The sequence below is a fragment of the Talpa occidentalis genome, unplaced genomic scaffold, assembly GCF_014898055.3.
Source record: "Talpa occidentalis isolate TD23 unplaced genomic scaffold, MPIMG_talOcc4v2.1 talOcc4.6, whole genome shotgun sequence".
NCBI lineage: Eukaryota > Metazoa > Chordata > Mammalia > Eulipotyphla > Talpidae > Talpa > Talpa occidentalis.
Window position 1 is genome coordinate 124,031,866 of NW_023604972.1, and position 19,765 is coordinate 124,051,630.

A 19,765-nucleotide genomic window follows, 5' to 3' on the forward strand; every position below is an offset into this window, starting at 1 on the left:
TTTTTATTAGAACAATGGCCAAGCGTCCAACCACGAATGAGTCTCATGACACAAGTAGTAGTGAAGATGAGCTCCAGATAGACCTCTATACAGACATGTCAAACATGCACTCATCAGCCTGCAATGCATATTGGGGAGTGTTACAAAACTTATCATACTGTACAAAATTATAAACAATAAAATATCGGGTTTTTTGCAAATATACATTCCTCGACGTCACCCAATTCATATAAGTCCAATATCATTATAATACGTTACTTGGTTCCAAAATTATACTAAATAATACAAGGGTCTGTAAATGAACGTTTCCGCCGCAAAGTAGCGTCGAGTACCTGGTAGCCAATGTCCAGAATGGTTCGGACGTAATGCAAAGGGTTAAGTTTCTGCTCAGAAATTATTTGTGGTTTGATTGGTCAGAGCAAGTCACAAAGCTTTTCATCACTCTGAGGAGACAGGAAAGTGCAACAGTATGGAGGTGAACCTGCAGTGTTTGAGTGACAGCCCTGACGACAAGTATATTTATATTAAAGTTATTCGTGTGTGTGTGCGTGATCGTCTACATTGTGCGCTTCTTAAGTATAAGGACCTAAGTTACCTTGCTCTTCTCTCCTGTTAATGCAGAACATAGCTTCTGCATATGTCTATTGTCCTTCTATTTCATGTTCAGACATAAGGCACTTTCGAGTAAATATTTTAAACACATTTAGATATTGTTAGAGATGGGCAAATAACATGTGGTTAGAGGGTGAAAATGTAAGATAATGGCTGCCTCTGTCTCCTCCAGAGATAGGAGCATCTCCCCACTTGTTTCTCGCCCAGATGCTTCTTCCAAGTGTCTGTATGTCTCTCTTCTGTGTGTCTTCTCCAAGTCTACTTAGCGGTACCAGGGTGCAGGTTGGCACTGCAGAGGCAAGAGAGAGTGCACACCTGCTTTCTCAGCATTGCGTGGGTCCACCTGTCCACTAACTGACTCTTGTTCCTAGTAGCTCCCTGCTCAAGAGTCTAGATCAAGGCATATTGGGACTTGTAGCTGAAGGTGGCTGCTTAAGTGGGAGTGAAAAAAAAATGGTGTCTTCCCCTCTCAACTTACTACGGGTTTCATTTCATTATTTATACAGTATATCTATACATACTAAAACTAAGGATATATTGTAAACATTATATATCTTAAAAATTAATAAATATATATTTAAGGCGAAGACTTAAAGTTGAAATACTACTGTTTTTTTAATAGAGTTCCTATCTTTTTTAAATATTAAGACACGTAGTTGGTCAGTTCGGTCACAAGGTGTCACTAGACTGCCACATTTTTAAACCAAAGATGCTTTTTGTTTTGATGGCATATGGAAGTTTTTTGCAGTGGAATAATAGAGGTACTTGTCAGTATGTCATTTTCCACTTTAATGATTGTTGGGCAGTAGACATAAATAACTTCTGAAGAACTTTTCCTCACTGTTCATACTTAAAATTTCTTTTGTAAAAAAGTGAATTATAGGGGGCCTCCCTGGTGGCGCAAGGGGTTAATAAGCACCACACTATGAAGCAATCCGCAGCCTCTGCAGCACAAGTTTGATCCCCGGCCAGCCTGGGAGCAACCCACATGGTGCAGCAGACCTCTCCTCTCTCGCCCGCTGCTCCAATCAGCAGTGTATTTCAGTCAGTCTGCCTGTTCTGTTCCCCACTCTGTCTCTGGTGAATCCTCTCACCCCCCTCATCTCTGGCCTGTACCCTAGTTCTTGTATGCATAAATAAATAAATCTTAAAAAAAAGTGAACTATAAATTCCATATATTTTTAATTTGACTTGTATTAAGTTATTTGACTTCAATGGTGAATAATCTAGAGACTGAGGAATAACAGTAAAAACCACAATAATGTTTTTTAATCTAGAATTTACAGCACTACTGATTACATAAATGACTGATCATTTATTACAGAGTATTCAAAAGTTATTCACTATTCAGCTTAAATTGAAGCAACTAAATGTTAAATGTTCACAATCTATTGTAGGCAAAACCTTTACTATATTTTCTTATCACTCATTCTACTACCCTGTCCCCATCCCAGCTTAAACTCTGGTGTTTTATATATGCTAAAGTGACTTTATTCTTTGGTCTTAGGTTAATTTTTTTTTTTTTAATGAAAAAATTGACCACTTAGTTATGCTAACATATATACCTAACTACCGGTAAAGAGGAAACTTCAGTGTTTCTTCCATGGGGCTTCTCTGTCTCACAGGAATCGTCAGATTGGTTTGGGCTAGTGACCATTCTTTGACCACGTAGTTATTTCATCGTGCCTTTTATTGTGCCAAAAATAGTATTAAATGATATTTGCATATAACCTATACTACTTCAACCTTCTACTTATGAGGTTTCTTCTTTTTTTCCAAATATCTGAGGAGATCTGAATAAATACTTCTGTTGGTGTGAACGAACACAAGGTTTACAACCTTGCCCAGGGAATTGCTACAAAAGATGATGATGGCTGAGTCCTTTATTTGCTCTGGGGCAAAAATGATTGCCCCTAAGATGGGCCAGTCTTAAATGGAACACCTTATTTGAAAGTGTGTCTGTCTTCAGTCTCTTCTCATTTTTAGTAGCAAACTAAACTGTCAGCATATTTTGGAATGGAGTAATTTCTCCCAGATTTGTAAACATTACTTATTTCATTGGTTCTAATGTATAAAATAAATTGTGGATAAGAGATAGGTAAACTTGGTGTGATTGTAATACAATGGTCATTAAATCATAAACTGTTAATCCTGTTTATTTTCCATGAGAGAAAAAAAGTAATTGTAGCACCAGAGGAATTTTTGAAAAAATTTTTTTTTTTTTTAGGTCTGCAAAGGGAAATTTAACGATGGGTTTCTTAAAATAAGCTTGATTTTATTCCCCCTGTCCCCTAGTTTGAAGCATAGGATACTTCCTGTTTCACTAGTGAGCTGCTAGGGAATAGTACTTCTTTCATAATTGGCAAATTATTATAAGCATAATTAGAGTTGAACTTTTTTTAAAAAAATAAATGCGTCTGTTATTTGATTAAGTTTAAATTTCCGAAAGTCAGTTAAGACTGTCAGAAAACATACCACTCAAGTTTAACCTAGTGTCTTAGCCTTCCAGTGACATTAGAAAACAAGACAAAACCCAACTGCTGGTGAAAGGTGCAGCAGATAGGCCTTGTTTGGGAGGTGTGAGTTGGTACAACAGTTGAAAAATGCAAGCCTGTCCTGTTGACAGGAGACGTGTGCCTCTCGCCAGGGCTCATTACACTTTGCTTGTAATTGCTGCCGGTTCACTCTGTCTTCTCTTCTGCCTGGAATGTAAGCTCTTCTTCCTTTCATAGAATGTTGAATGCCCTTGAATTTCAGGATTTAAAGTTCTCTCCCCTGTAAGGTTCCTAGAATTAGCCCTTAACATCAAACCCTAGTAATTTCTTAACCCTTTGGATACTCGTTCACACTGTTTATGGCTCTATTCATATTTTATTCTGGCCAGTATAGTTTGTAACATTGTTTATCTATTTTCTTCACTTGATTTTAAATTTCTAGACTTAGAAATATGTCTTTACTTATGCTTGTAGTCTCAACTCCTAATACAGTTTTTAGCAGCATTATAAATCTGTCAGTCTGCTGATTCTTTCACGGGTAAATAGTAATGGCTAACATTTATTGAGAGCTTGTCATATACTGAGAACGTGCTGTGTCTTTAACTCATTTAATCTTCATAGTCTATGAGCTGGATATAGTTGCCTTCACTTTAGGTGAGTATGTGGAGGAATAGAGAGGTTAAGGAACCTTGCTCAAGGGCACACAGCTAGGAGTTGAGTTGGAATTCAAATACAAGCAGTCTTAACTCCATAGCTTGCTGTTATAACTTATGTTCTAATGCTTCATCAAGTTAACTATTACTGATTTCTTAACAGTAAGTATAGATGTGGACTGTTTAACACCAGAAATTGAAATAAGTAGAATTTCAATTACTATTAAAGGTAAATTTTTTTCTTTCACTAGGTTTTAAACTCTAATATGGCCTCATATATTTCGGCTCTTTTCCTTTTTCAAGTTGCCAAGGTAATTGAATGCAGTGATAAATTTTGTAGTGGAAGTTGATTTGTTTGGCCATTCAATTTATTTGAAAAAGTTATTTTTTTTTAAATACAGGAAATGACTTCAATTTCCAAACTCATGGTACCAGCCCTTCATAATTTGACAGTTTTTCCCCCCAAGTCGCTGGTTTTATAAGGTGAATCACAAAATACAAAATGGTAGTTCCAGATAATTTACTTTTTTTTTTTTAAAAAAAGATTTATTTATACATTCAAGAACTGGGGTGTAGGCCAGAGGTGTGGGGGTGGTGGTGGTGAGAGGATTCACGAGAGACAGAGTGAGGAGCAGAACAGGGAGATCTACTGAAATACAAGGCTGAGGGGCGCAGCGGGTGAGACAGGCGAGGTCTGCTGCACCATGTGGGTCAGCTCCCTGGCTGGGAATCAAAGTCATGCTGCAATGGCTGGCAATAGCTTGGTAGTGCTATGTCTTAACTCCTGCACCACCAGGGAGGCCCCTAGCCCCTTATTCTTTAGTGTTAAATCATATGGTAACACGACTTTGTCTATGGCTAATTGAATAAAAATATATTTTGAGATAACATTGTCCATTAGAACTTTTATGTAATGATGACCATGTTCTGTTTTTGTGCTGTCCTTTCAGTAACTGTTAGCCACACATGACTGTTGGACACTTGAAATGTGACTACTACAACTGAAATACTGATTTTTAAAATCAGTTTAAATTGAATAGCCTGTGTGGTTAATTGCTCATGTAGTGGACAGTGCAGTTAAAGGTTTTCTTTTAACATAGTGAAATTTTAACCTTGTAGCTTTTGCACAGTGATCTTTTCATGTCTCAATTTAGAAAATAACTTTTTTTAAATTGTAAAAAGCTACATGTTTATTGGAGATCCTTTGGAAAATAAAGTACAAAAAAGAAAATTTAGCATACACAATCCCAAAGATAATCAAGATTAATACTTCTGTAAAGAAGAAAAACTATTTCAGTGAAATATCATCTGGTTTCACTTTAAATGTTTCTCAGTCTTGGAAGGAAATTCATATAGATGACAAGCTTAAAATGGGGAAAATATTTTGTCCACTTAGAGTTAACTTTATCTGTTGTCAGCCAGTAAGGGTGTCTAGACAGGCTTTGCTAGCTTTATAGACCTTGTATACGTAGCAGTTTCAGCAATAGCATGTAAATCAGGAAACTTTTTCTTTTGTCCACTTGTTCCAGACTGATATTTAACAGAAAAGAAATACATTATTTTGCTATTAACTTTTCCTTTTTTTAAATATTTATTTATGCATACAAGAACTGGGTTACAGGCCAGAGGTGTGGGCAGTGGGTGAGAGGATTCATCAGAGACAGTGGGGAACAGAACAGGCGGATTGACTGAAATATACTGCTGAGGGAGCAGCAGGCAAGACAGGAGAGGTCTGCTGCACCATGTGGGTAGCTCCCTGGCCGAGGATTGAACTTGTGCTGCAGAGGCTGTGGACAGCTTCATAGTGCTGCGACTTAACCCCTTGCGCCACCAGGGAGGCCTGCTTATATTTTTTTGTTTTAATTAAGACATTGTTGGTTATTAGCTGCTTTGTGACAATAATTGGAGAGAGGCCAAGCATAATTTAATATTTGATCTCTGTCCATATTAGAATAATGGTGACTGGGCTTGAAGATTGCCTTCTGTATGGTCTTTTGTGCCTGAAAATGTGCAAGGAAAGGCCTAACCCTCAAGGAATTCATGATTTAGTCAGGTAGAAAATGTAGTTGGATTTTCTTTATTTCTCTGGAGGAAAGTAATACAATTTTTACTGTAAAATTTCATTTTAACTACAGAATCTTACAGAACTACCAGACAATATCTACTATTTCTAACCTGTCGTTTCTGACCTCTGAAATTTTTTATTTAGGTGAGACATGGAATCCATTAAAATTGCATTATCAATTAAGAAACGTACGGGAACGATTAGCTAAAAACCTAGTGGAAAAGGGTGTATTGACAACAGAGAAACAGAACTTCCTACTTTTTGACATGACGACACATCCCCTCACCAACAACAACATTAAGCAACGCCTCATCAAGAAGGTACAAGAAGCTGTTCTTGACAAGTGGGTGAATGACCCCCACCGCATGGACAAGCGCTTGCTGGCCCTCATTTACCTAGCCCACGCTTCAGATGTTCTGGAGAATGCTTTTGCTCCTCTTCTGGACGAGCAATATGATTTAGCCACCAAGAGAGTGAGGCAGCTCCTCGACTTGGATCCTGAGGTGGAATGCCTGAAGGCCAGCACCAGCGAGGTTCTGTGGGCGGTGGTGGCAGCGTTCACCAAGTAACTGCTCAGAATGAAGTGTTTTCCTATCCCTTATGTAAACCAGTAGTTTATTGACTTCTGGTTTTCTGCAATTTGTACTTTCCACACTATAATTGGCCTTTGTTTTAGGAAATGGTGGGTGGCTTTTTCTTTTTCCTATGTATGCAGGATTCTGCTGGTACGAGAGGCCTTCCTCTTTCTGTTTTAAAACAAGTTTTACTGCCATATTGGCATTCCATTCCTTGTTGCCATTGTCACTGTTACCTGTTTGCGGTTTCTGGTATACTTTGACTTTCAAAGTACCTCCAGTCTTCTTACATGCACATCTTCTGGATTACCTCAGCTTGAGTTTTCCCCACATGTGCATGTACATCTAGCATTCTTCCTACAATTCAGATGGAAGTCACAAAAAGGCCTTCAACTCACCAAAGGTAAATATCTGTATCTATTAGGACATTTTATACATAGACCTCAGTTGAGATGTATACTTAACAAAATTATTTTTAAATTGAGACAACACAGTAAATAATATAAAATGCCCCTTGGATTTTGCTTCCCATGTAAATCTATTGTATTATTACACTTGCTATAATTTTACCTATTAAATCATAAAGGTCCAATTGTTTCACAGAATGGTTTGGCTGCGATGGGCTGCATTCCAGTTACACTGTATATAGTTTGAATTATATATAAATTGTCCCTTCTTCTGGCCACCCCTGCCTCCATCTTAGTATTTTGCAAGATTTAATTAGTTGTACACCTGGTATCCCTCACTTGCTTCAGTCATTATTATTTGATGACAAAATAGACCTGTCATCATTGAAGGGGAGTGAAAAGATACATGTTTGATTAGTCCCAAGGTTTTTGCGCTATGCCTTTCACAATATTCTGCCTGTGTATCTCCTGTTCGGAATTTTTTTTTTTTTTTGTCTTACTGTTTTTATTTGTATAGGGAAGAGGCTTGTGACCAGTACTGCTCTTGAGTACAGTTGTTTTTTTCCCTGTCCACACGTAAATTAATGTCTGCTCTTAAGTGTCATTTATCTGCTACTCATACTTTCTTGGGAGGGAGAATCGAATGTCAGTCCTAGCAGGTGTTGCATGTAAATTGTTAGGAGGTAATGACTACAGCTCAGATGATTAAGAATTTTGTAACAGAAAGCTCTGCTATGTTTTAATTTTTATATACAATTATGGTAATTAGCACATTGTAAGAATATAAGCCTTTGCTTTTTAAAGTTTATTTTTACTATTTCTTTATCACTGTTTATCGCATCATTGGTTTCTTGATGTAAATACTATATATGGAACAAATTAAATGTCAAATTTTTTATTACCATAGTTCATGTTAATAGTGGGGCTTTCAGGTGTTTAGAGATTTTTTTGGTTAACATTCACTGCAAAAGTACTAGATGGTGTATAACTCTACAGTTGAATTTTAAAGGCTTCCCTAATATGTAAGCTATCTTTTTATCTGAAGTAATAAATAAACTATGATCTTGAAAGTGCCTGAATCAGAGCAAGCATGTCATTCGTATTTTTGTATTCTGCCTTAGTTTTCTTTCTAATGAAGTTTTACTTAGTATTTCTATGGTGTGGTCGTGTTTCATGTGGGTTCTCAACCTTCATAGGGCCAGATAGTAAATATTTTAGGTCGTGTGAGCCATTTATGGTGTCTGTTGGCAACTACTCAGTTCTGCTGAATGAATGTTGCCATAGATAATACAGATAAATGGGTGAGACTGTGTTCCAATAAAACTATTTTTTTTTAAATAGGTGGCCATAAATAATTTGCCAATCCTGTCTTAAAGGCATGGAAAAAGACAGGTGTTCCAACCACTACAATGGCTTTCTCCCAGAAGTTATACCATTGGTGGTAATTAAGTATGGATACTATTAATGTATAATTTTTTCTCATAAAATGGATACTGGACATTGATATCAATGTTCTTGAATTTATCAGGTGCAGATTTACTCTTTTTCTCTTGAAAATATTTTAGAGGTAATTGGTGTTTCTAAAGAATTCTTCATTAGCAGCAATTTTATTTCAGACACGGGGTATACAGTCTCACCTGAGTTTCTGTCAGTGTTTGTTTCAGAGCAGAATTCCTAGTCAGCTCTACCTATATGTGGCCTCAATTCTGTATTTCTATATCCAGAGGAGACGAAAGGTGTTACTGTTTGGAGGGGGAGTGTGTTATTAGAATGCTTTTTATTAGAAAATACTTGCTGCTTACAGTGCTCTTTATTTAAAACAGGTATGGGGCAACCACTGAAATAATTCTAGTCCGTATGGTTAAGAGTAGATTTATGATTTATGCACTTTGGTTAAAAGTCTTCAGATCCAAGAATCAGGCAGTGAATTTTAATAAAACTTAAAGATGTGTGAAAAGAATTAGTAGCTGGCTGCTGTGTTTTTTTTTTTTTTTTTTTTTTTTTACTTCATGTGTTGTTTAATTGATGAGTGTTCCTTAAAATAATGTGCTCTAGAACAATGCTGTAATAGAAGGGAAAGAGAAAGCTTACTCCTTTCTGCATTTTGAGTGCATGTCCTGTGCTCTTGTTTTAACCTTTTCAATCCCCAGTTACTGTCTTTATTCAGGGAAGAAAAAAGCTTGGAGAAGATGATTGGTCTAATCTCACATTTATCAGATAAGTGTTTTTAATCCTGAAATGATCAAGTAGCAGTAATGGCATTCAGCTACAGATTTTCCCTTTCTTATTCGGGTACTAGAAGGGGTGGAGGTGAGGCTTCTTTTCTCTAACAGACAAAAACCATAATAGTAGATATGCAAAATATTCTTATGGTGCAACTACATTGATGATAAAAGGACATCCCTGCTTTATTCTACTACCTTGGTATAAATTTCATAAACTCTCCTTGGGGATGAAAAAAATTGACCAATTCTGTGTGTTCTCAAAAGAAACAACATAATCTGCTGAAACAAGATTGGCCAGTGGTATTGGACACATTTCATCACTCAGTTCTTTCCATTATTGTGAACAGATGGTTTTACAAACCTTAAGTTTGGTAGTATGGAAAGTGACAGGAACTGATTCCTGGTTCAGTGCCAGTGCAGGAGCAATATGTAATGACATCCAGCTTGATTATGACAAAGGTCCATCACTGCCAGATATGGCTACTCTTGCCCCAGGAGTATGGAAACCACCAGTCACAAGTCCATGTGAGGTGTTTATGAAATTTAATTACAACTCCGTGCCTTTCTGTCTTGTACTAGTTTCTTATATATTGTCAGCTAATAGTGCTTCATTTACCTTTCATTCAGATCAAGATGATGGGCAACCTGAAGTAGTTTCCAATTCTTTGCAGTCTATCTGCTGGGTCCCAAGATGACATCCCTGGCTCTGGTAAGTTTTGCACTTCTCAGATATTTTTTAATAGCACTAGTAAGGTAGTGATATTAATGTTCATACCTTGTGGGCTATCCTTCAAAGGGCTGTTGATGGTAACATAATAAATTGATAACTATACTTCTTTAACCCAATGTTAATAGTTATGTAGGTATTTCTGGTAGATCATAATGTATAATAATATGATTCCCACTGTTGTCATAAGCTAGTTTGCAGATTGCTTTTTGCTCTTAACTCATGGGGAGTTTTTGGAATAAGCACACATCATTTCTGGCTTCATTGTATAATTTAAATTTTCCACTAGTGAACATTTGGATATTAGGTTTTTTTATTATTGCAGAGTATTTTAATACACACTTTTGTACGTCTTTGATTTCTAGAGGAGGCATTAATAGAAATGAATTTGCTCAAAAAGTATGCCTTGAAAATGTAAAAGATAGAGCCATATTGATTTCTAAGATTTCTGTTAACGTACTTTACCCAGTAATATGGCTGCTGGTTTCCTCCCAACCTAGCCAGTACTTTTACAAGCCGTCATCAATCCTGGTTCCTGCTAAGCTAATAGGGAAGAACTATCAAATTTTATTTATTGGGGATTGATTATTATTTACTATCTTTATTGGTAATGGGTGTTTTCTTCCTGTGAATTACCTGTTCCTGTTCTTTATCCGTTTTCTTAATAAGCATTAATGTTTTTATGTATTGACTTATCAGGACTTTCCATATACTGCGGGTGTTAGCTCTTTGTGATACAGTTGTTGTCCCAGTCTTTGGTGTTTGGTGGGTTTTTCAAAAAATACTCAGAAATGCTTAGGTTTTCTTTTTTGGGGAATCCCAAAAAAATGGCTTAATATCTTCTATATTGGTCAGTTTTGCTTTTGTTTTTTTTTTTTTTTTCTTTAAGTGTTTCAATATTGTTAATTCACTGTGAATGATCTTTCTAGCTTACTCTTTTCCAAAATTAATGTTTTTCTTGTTTTAATGAGTTTTCTTAATTTCAGTTTATATTATTCACTCATTTTGTGTTATTTTCTTGATACGTTGTAACTCATTTTGAGACAGTAAGTTATAGTTTTCATTGGCTCCTGGCCATGTGTTTCCTGGTGTGCTTTTGTTGTCTATAGGGATTATATTTGCTCTTTATGCTCTTTTTTCTTAAAATAGTTTAGTATGGGGTTTAACCTAGGTTATTTTCTATTACCCCTTTTTGTATGGAATTACTTTTCCTGGGCCTCCCCTGGTGGTGCAGTGGTTGAGCGCTGGGCTGCGAAGCTGCCCGCAGCCTCTGCAGCGCCGGTTGGATCCCCGGCCACCAGGCGAGGGTCCCACATGGCGCACAGACCTCTCCTGCCGCCCCTGCTGCTCCCCTCAGCAGTGTATTTCGTCAGTCTGCCTGTTCTGTTCCCCGCTCTGGCTCTGGTGAATTCTCTCACCCTCCCACGCTTCTGACTGTACCCAGTGCTTGTATAAATAAATAAATCTTTAAAAAAAAAATTGCTTTTCCCATTTATGTCCCTTCATAGTTTTGTGATTTGTTTAGGTCTCGCTAGTCCTTGCTAAAGTTAATCGTATTTTCAGTTGTTGTGACTAGGTGTTCTTTCCCAAAATGTGTTCTGCTGTAATAAATAGGAAAGCTTTTGTTTGGTGAATGATTTTTTTTTTTTTTTTTAAGATTTGTTCATGTATGCATACAAGAACTGGGGTGTAAGCCAGAGATGTGGGGGGTGAGAGGATTCACCAGAGACAGACTGGGGAGCATAACAGGCAGATCGATTGAAATGCACTGCTGAGGGGAGCAGCGGGCGAGACGAGAGGTCTGCGCCATCTTGGTCACCTCCCTGGTGGGGGATCGAACTTGTGCTGCAGTGGCTTCAGATAGCTTCATAGTGCTGTGTTTTAACCCCTTGTGCCACCAGGGAGGCCCCAAGTTTTGGTGAATGATTTTTGGTAGCCACCTTACTATTCTCATATTTTAATAGTTTTTAAATTGATGGATTTGTGTTTACATGTACCAACTATATCATGTGTAAAGTATGATACTTTCGATTCTTTCCACTGTTTATACTTCTGTTTACACTTTTGGCCTAATATGTTGGCTTGTACCTCCAAAACGTTATACAATAGAAACAACAGTGAATATCCTTTTTGTGTGTATTCTGATTTGAATGAGAATGATCAGGAGTTTTTCCATTAGAGTTTGCTCCAGGCTTTGAAAAATTATGTATCAACACCTCTCACAATTTTTTTTTTTTTATCCTAATGTCTTTTCTTATAATACCCTTTTTCCAAATTAAGTAAGTGTTTGGTGATCTTCTTTAGAACTCATTCCATACCACCTTTGCTTTTTCATTCAGCGAGAATTGTATCCCTTTTCATTGTTCTGGTTTAGCTTGGTTTTGGGTTGTTTTGTACATGGTACGTAGTCATCATCATTCATAGAGTGGTGTGTGGCTATTTCTATACTGTTAAAACTTGAGTGTTTCCTTTTCCTTTTTGAATTTATTTTAGTATATTTAGAGAAGGGTTATGTAGACAAGCACTGTGTCTTCCAGGAGGAAGAAAAAAAATACTCAGGTTTGGGTGGACTTAGCCATTCAGAATCTTTTGGGAGTACATAAGGAAAATGTGGTGGGCAGCAAGCTTGCTTGTGTACAGAACTTCTGAGACATAGAGTGAGGGCCAAAGTAACGAGAAGCAGCATTCATGGGAGGGTCTAAGGTGTGAAGCGTTAGGTTTATGGCTGCCAGCTGGCGGAGAGAGAACTGGTGGTGTAAACATAGACCCTCAAATAGCAGTGGAACCCTATCGGTGGAGGGCATCAAATGAAGACCTATAAACCCTGGAGTTCCTCCATTCTCTGGGGTTGTTCATATGCCAGATCCTATTCTTGGGTTTCTGTGAGATGCCACATTGCCTTCTTTCTTGAGCAGCTCTATGTTTGTATCTGTCTGAAAACTGAAAGAGCCTAAATAAACTAGATGCTTTTTCACTCTGTGAAGTAGGATCCCAGACTGTCCACATTTGGAAAAGGTGAATGGGTAGGTGCTATGAGAAAAATGAAGAAATGTACTCGTTACGGAAAAGTGAGAAAAAACTCACAAGGAAACAGTTGCCAAGTATGAGAGTCCAGTTGAGGTTGGAAACTGAGTTTATAGCAGCATCGTTTTGTGTGGTTGCAGAATTTCCTCTGAGAATAGTGGGAACCTATTCTGGGTTGGAAGCGCTCAGGATTAGCTGGAGGGAGGGAGCTGAGCCTATGGACTGGACAGGGGTTGTGCTCTACCATGGGTCTAGAATGAGTAGAGAAGAGAAAGTGCAAGGGTTCTGATGGGTGAGAAAATGGACAGTTGTGAAGGGATTTGGAAGTCTGCAATTGAAAATAAATAGTAGTGGGAGTAAGGGGAGGAGAAAGAGCCAGAAGATTAGGAAGTTGTAAAAGCTTGGGGTGATTGGTTTTAAGATTCCAGAGTAGAACAGTTTTGGGTTGTAGTAGAGCTTGAGTGTGGCTATGGTAGAGAGTAGTTGATTTGAGTTCTGTTGCCTTTGGACCTATCACCCATGCAGGTAGTAATAAACATTTCTTATCTTGGTATTTTAAAAAGTTCTTTATATTGCAGATCTGAAAAGGAAAAACAAACCATAAAGACAAGTAGTAAGCCAAGTGTTTATTTTTTTTAAAATTACTTAAAAAAGGTTGTTTACAGATACGTGGATTTACATAACTTGGCGACAACATTTTTAAAATGTACAGGCTATTTCATATTATTGCACTTACTCTTTAATATATAAGGCATTTTATATTACATAAATAAAGGATAATGTATAATATCATACAACAGATGTGGTGCAATTAAGTCAACCATAAAAGTAAATGAGATGTTTATGGGAGGATAGAAATGAAACCCAGGCTACTTCAACCTTCATGGTATAGATCTTGCAACTATGATTTACATGTTATAACACATACTTACCCTCATAGCTTATTGTGAATGACTGACCAGTTAATAAACCAAAACAATGTAAGTTTTAGCAGGACAATACATTTAGTGTTCACTTCAGGAAGTGTGGGAATTAGACTAATTAGAAATACTAGTCATGCCTTGAACACTGAAGACAAATAAATAGCTTTTTTATCTTAGGGTCACAGACAGTTTAGCTTTTGCTTCTTCCTTTAAATTCCAACTGTAGGCCAGGGATCCCTTCTGGCAGATCTAGTAGAAATGGCTGATGATTTTAACATAGTTTAGTGAGCCAGAGGTCTACCCTTGCACTCTCAGCTGTGAGGATTAGGGACTCTTAGAGGAGACCACCCTGTTACTCCACATTACTCTAAAAATACCTGTCCACAAAGGCCTGTGCATTTATTTCTTACTAGTAGGCACAGCTGGAAGAATGGAGGCAAAAAATAGTTGTTGGTGTTGAATTTCAGTAGCCTCTTGTTATTTAAGCAAGAAAGCAGAAACTGACCCCAAAGACTAAAAAACAATCTAGCATGCACCTTGCACTGACTTCCTATAGTATCCTACCTGCAAATGTAGTGAAAAGTAGAAGCTAAATGAATCAGGTCTTTCTAGCTAATGTCTGTACTACATTCTCTTTTATATAATAAGCCTGTGAAAAAAGGAGGAATTTGGGCTCACACCAGCTAGATACTTCGCTCCCATCTGAGAAACCTCCACAGAGGTTTACTGGGATTGGTCATTTAGAAAAATGATGTACAGAGCACCTCCATGATCAGAGGCCTGATGACCTCAGTTCTTTTCTCTAAGCTATAGATAGACCCAAACTGTAGGTTAAAGAACTCTCCAACATAAAACGTTAGTGTTATCATGCACTGGTGTGCAGTCTTACCCTTATTCCCGGGACTCAGCTGACCTGTGCCTGCTGAGGATTTGGGTTGTGACCACGTAGTTCTGCTCCTTTCCCTTGAAAGAGTGACTCCCCGTTGTTCTCCATTTTCTTCTTCTTACTACATTTTGGCAAATGAAACTGATGATGTGAAGTTTAGAGTAAGAAAAGAAAGTACAGTACGGGGAGAGAAAAGCCAATTTTGTGACAATGATCAGCATATCGAATGGGAATTGCTACTGTGAAGAAGCTTGTGCTTCCTAAAGAGAGCAGCTGGGATAAGTTTCACAAGCAGTGTGTCACAACAGTCCTCTGTAGAGAGACATGTTTGGCAGAAGGAAGAAATTGCAAACAGGAAAACAAAAACAGCAAAGACTTCAGTCACTATAGAGCTATGTCATTATAGCCAGGTGAGGAAAAGAGATTTGATGCATAACCTTTCTTAAGCTTATTGGTAAAAGGGGGAAGGAAAAACCCCCAAACAAACAAAAAAAATTGCCCTTAAAAGGATTATTTTACGTCTGTTTGGATTGTAAATACAATGCATGTCTGTAAATCCAAAGATACTTGATTTCTAAAAATTAAAATCTGTGGTTGGAGAGTACTAAATATGGAAATGGAAACCCAGTGACTGTGATATTTTGCCTGCTTTTGTGTAGAACAGTCTTGAATTCAAGGTTACTCAAGACAGGTTCCCAGCTAGATGCAAGGTGCTTTCAGAGCTGAAACTTTCTGCTCATTCTAAGCAGCAAAGCTCATAGTTATTTTAGTACAGTTTATCAGAACTGCATTTCTGTAAAACAGCCTTACGACTTACACTTTCAGGTCATGATCAGCACTTCCCAGCGATCAATAACCTACTAAGTTGAACTCTGCATCCATATGTTGCACTTTATACTCACTACAAAATACCTCATTTTGTAGTTTACTTTTTCATTTTCGGATAATTCCTGAGCTCAGCCTAACCATTAGGTCATAATTGTTTAAAATTTCACTTTCTTTTCAGGGTAACATACAGACCTACAAGTCTTCCTTCCATGGAATGTGCCTGAAAGCATTCTATTACTTACTTACAAAATTATATAAAACTATAGTCCATTTGTGTTGCCCCTCAGACATTGTTAGCTCCCTGACTGCCAGAATTGGGTGTATTGGGAGAGGTGGCAAAAGGGATGCGAAGTTCTGGCTAAATGTTTCAGATGAAGAAGGGCCACAGCTTGTGTCCCCCTCAGTGAACGTGAAGGTAGGGGACAGGCACTGGAACAAAGGGAACCCTCTCGGCCCAGGCAGCGCAGGCGGAAGGCTGCCAGAGGCCAGCTCCATTGCTGTTGCGCACACAATGTGTCAGCTCAGGTTTAAGTAAAAACTTGGAGATTCTTATAGTCCTTGCCCATAGCACTGTTTGTTATTCCAGGAACCATCAATTACAGAAGTCGTTCGGCTTTGCTAAAGAAAGAAGGAAACAGAAAGTGTGCAAGCTCTGTCAGTGAGTGTCCGCGCTCGTGCTTGTTTCATGAAGAATTCCTGTGCTTTCTAATGACCAACTGCACGGGCCCCTCTGGGACTGATTTCATAATATTCCAGGCATCGAAGTGCAGGAGCCCAACCAGGGGTTTCCCGTTAATGGCAAGAATTTCATCTCCAGCTTCTATCGTTCCTGCTTGTTCAGCTGCTCCACCTGGGAGAATAAAGTCCAATATAGGTTGGTACTTTCACAGCATTGAATTAAATTCCAAGTAAGCTAAAAAAAAATCTGTATTCTTAGGATATATTTCTTAAATGAGACACAAAATGCATATACTCAAAAATTGGACTAAAATGGCAGTCTGGAACCCCTTCCCCTGCCACTTCTCTCTGCCACCTCTCAATAAAAATAAGTAACTGAGGGCCTCCCTGGTGGCGCAATGGGTTAAGCACCGCACTATGAAGCAATCCAAAGCCTCTGCCAGCCAGGGAGCAATCCACATGGCGCAGCAGACCTCTGCTGTCTCTCCTGCTGCTCCCCTCAGCACTGTACTTCGGTCAGTCTGCCTGTTCTGTTCCCCACTCTGTCTCTGGTGCATCCTCTCACCCCCTGCATCTCTGGCCTGTACCTCAGCTCTTGCACGCATAACTAAATACATCTTTAAAGAAAAAAAGCAACTGATAAGGGAAAGATTTTCAATGTAATCAATAGAGTTAATATCTAGACCGGATAAAGAACTACAAATCACTAAGAATAAAGAGAAAGCTGAGCATAGGAAATCAGTTGGTAAAATCCAAATGGTCAATAAATGCAGGAAAACAGGCTCAGCTTATAATTGTTAAACAGATATTGGTTGATAGATCCGAGGAGGTCACGCGTTAGTGGGAAGGATACTGAGTAGCAGTCATACTGGGTTCTGGTGTCAAGTGTATGACTTCAGGCAAGTTGCAAGTTTCTCTAAACTTCACTTTTCTCACCTGCAAATTGGTGATGTCACTATCTGTCTTGTTAGGACACGGGGTTGTTAATGAGATGAGTCTGGTAAACCATGTGTTTTGCAGACCAGAGAAAGACTTTTACATGAGAAACTTCTCTCATTTAAACCGTTGTTATTTTGGGTTTTCTATTATATGTGGCCAAAACAGGGTAAGTCTCTACATTTATTGAGATTTGAAAAAAATGCCCTCTATAAAGCTTCTGTGCCTTTCCCCCAAAAGGTCTTGTATAGCTTTTGACACTTCTTAGTTCTTTACAGTTGTGCACAGAATCTGCATCTGCCTTTTCCCCCATGGAATGCTGTTTTTGAACTGGTCCCATTTAACATATATGTATCTCATTTCCTTCTTGAATTGCTGTATAGTTTCCCCTTTTATGAATGTAATGTAGTTTACCTGTCATTCTGCTGGAGAGATAAACAATATATAACAAGTTAAGTTTCTGTTTTTCATTTTAGCAGGAATTGCCAGCTTTTTCCCCAGAGATGATTGAATACATACTTCCACCAGAAAGTATGAATGCTCTCCTCTTTCCAGATCCTTTACATTAAACACACTAAATTGAGATTTTTTTTAAAAAATAATACCTAATATTACAAGTTTAAGCATCTTTTCCTGTGCCTGAGTGGGTTTCTAGGACGTTACCTTTGTACACTCTCTTAATGAACAGGGGCCCATCTCCAGACATAGACGACTTCCCTCCATCCAGACTCAGTCCCAGCCCAGCCGAGGTCTTCAGCACTTCAACACACAGAGCATCGTGAGCAGCGACACTTCTCCCTGCAGGAACAATGTTTGTGAAGATGGCGATGACAGGGATTCTCATCACCTTCTGTCTAGGTCCCCCCACATACCTCGCCCTGGCACCTCGAGTCTCCGCTAACTTGCACTGTTCTTAACCTTTAAGACCAGTGTTGAGGTTGGTCTTCCAACGGGGAGCAGATTGGCCCTCCTGCTGTACGTGCACTCTTGGTCCTTTTAAGCTTACTGTCTGCAACCATGGGAAAGGCTTTTACACCCCTGCAGAAACCCTGAGAAGCCAGACTGCTCCCGTCAAGCCCCACATTCCTGTGGTGCACGTCTCAGTGAGGACTGAGGTCACACTTAGGGAAGCAAATTTGATTTCCTGTCAACCCTGCTGGCAGCAGAGCCTCATAGGCTGGTACTGAAAACCCACAACACCCAACTGCCAGGACTCAGATGAGACTCTGATCATGGATTCCAAGCTCCCTGGCACCCGTGAGCTTCCTTCCCTATTGGCCACACAAGATCCTGTGATTGGCAACTGCCTCAGGTCACAGCCGTCTTCACACACTAATTGCCTTCATTGCTCCACTTTGGGAGGAGTGTTTCTATGGCGACGCACCTGTTCCCACTTGGTGTACTAGTTTGGAGATGCCAGGCCAGCTCCATCTTGGAGATAGGAAATGTAAACTTGCCTTAGCTGTCCCTTCCACACTGTGTCAGGAAGGGTGGATTGGAAAGGCGTACTTCCTTGCTTGGGCGGCAAAGGAATGACCCCAAACAGATTAAACTGTATACTTAGGGTTGAGGCCAAGCCAGCAGCATCATTTTGAACATAAGGCAAGTCCATTTTCCTGGTTTAAAGAAGGCCCTCCACGCCTTCTGAAGGAAATTTACTCTCAGAAGCAGTAGTTTTTTTTTTTCAGTAAATGGTATTACTTGCTGTTACTGAGGAAAATGGCCCATTATAGTGACTCTCAACTCGAGCCACTGCTGAATTCACCTGGGAACCTTAAAAAGAGGTTGATGCACACCCTTCTCCCACTCCTTAGGGTTTCTGACTTAGCTGGGGAGTTTCCTGGCATTAGGAGTTTAGAAAGCTGCCCAGTGCTCTAGTGTGCAGCTGCTGCATCAAGCCCCGAGTTGGGTGCTCCCGATTGAAGAAATAAGCTTAAGCCCTCCATGTGCTTCTAATTGGGTCTTTCTAGGAGCTGGTTCAAGGCTAGATGCCCCCAAAGGTGCCCGCAATGACAGAAGAACCTTCTGCATCCAAAGTCTGCAAACTGTTAGTGTCAGGAAGTTCCCGGGATCCTGCGGGAAATGCACCCAACAAGATGGTGCTGGACCAAGGTGAGCATAACTGTGTGTTCCCATATGGGGAGAGCTTCAGCTTGTTAGAAGAGTGGAAGTGAGACAACAGAGCAAAGGGAAACCACCCTGCCAGCTCCAAGGCATCTGGACAAGAAAGTTTCACATTTTCCAGCTAAGCCATTACAAATAGCTCAAGCCATAGGAAGTCAAGTTGAGTAGCACTGACTTAATTATCAGGGAGAGATGCTGAGAAGAAACCAAAGGCCCCTCCCAGAAGGCCATGCCCTGAGCTGCTGTAGACTCTAGTCCAGAGGCAAATAGAGTTGCTCCTTGACTGTGAGGGGGCACTACAGAAGCCTGAGGTACAGAAATAGAAGCAGTGCTGAGCTGAGTACTCAGCTCAACTTACTGTGGACCCTGACTAGGACAGTGCAGGGCACAGAGAAAATCTGGCTCTGAACCCAGCTTTTGGTTGACAGGGTTGCGGTCGCTCTTTTTAACACATTTGCTCCCTTATTTTCTTCTACAACAGGAAAGACTACACAACCTCATGTCTCTGAAGGCCAAATGGTTTCCTCCATCACAAGAGTCTCTTTTACACCAGCCACTTAGTCTTACCCAGAAGCTGCAGATATGAAGGGGCGTCCTTCTTAGTAGT

General features: G+C 39.2%; 2 protein-coding genes across 6 annotated transcripts in view; one reads left to right on the plus strand and one right to left on the minus strand.

Moving 5' to 3' along the window:
- GOLPH3 (golgi phosphoprotein 3) overlaps positions 1-7,891 on the plus strand; it is a 34,689-nt gene extending 26,798 nt beyond the window's left edge. The window contains exon 4 of the mRNA XM_037529520.2: positions 5,970-7,891. Within this exon, the coding sequence (XP_037385417.1) occupies positions 5,970-6,394 (425 nt within the window). The 3' untranslated portion in view covers positions 6,395-7,891. The remainder of the gene's footprint in view (positions 1-5,969) is intronic.
- A 5,505-nt stretch (positions 7,892-13,396) lies between these two features.
- PDZD2 (PDZ domain containing 2) overlaps positions 13,397-19,765 on the minus strand; it is a 319,093-nt gene continuing 312,724 nt past the window's right edge. For all 5 annotated transcript variants that reach the window (XM_054688246.1, XM_054688247.1, XM_054688245.1 and 2 more), the window contains 2 exons: positions 17,698-17,832; positions 13,397-16,270 (listed from right to left, as the gene is read on the minus strand). In XM_054688246.1, the coding sequence (XP_054544221.1) occupies positions 16,104-16,270; positions 17,698-17,832 (302 nt within the window). In that variant the 3' untranslated portion in view covers positions 13,397-16,103. The remainder of the gene's footprint in view (positions 16,271-17,697; positions 17,833-19,765) is intronic.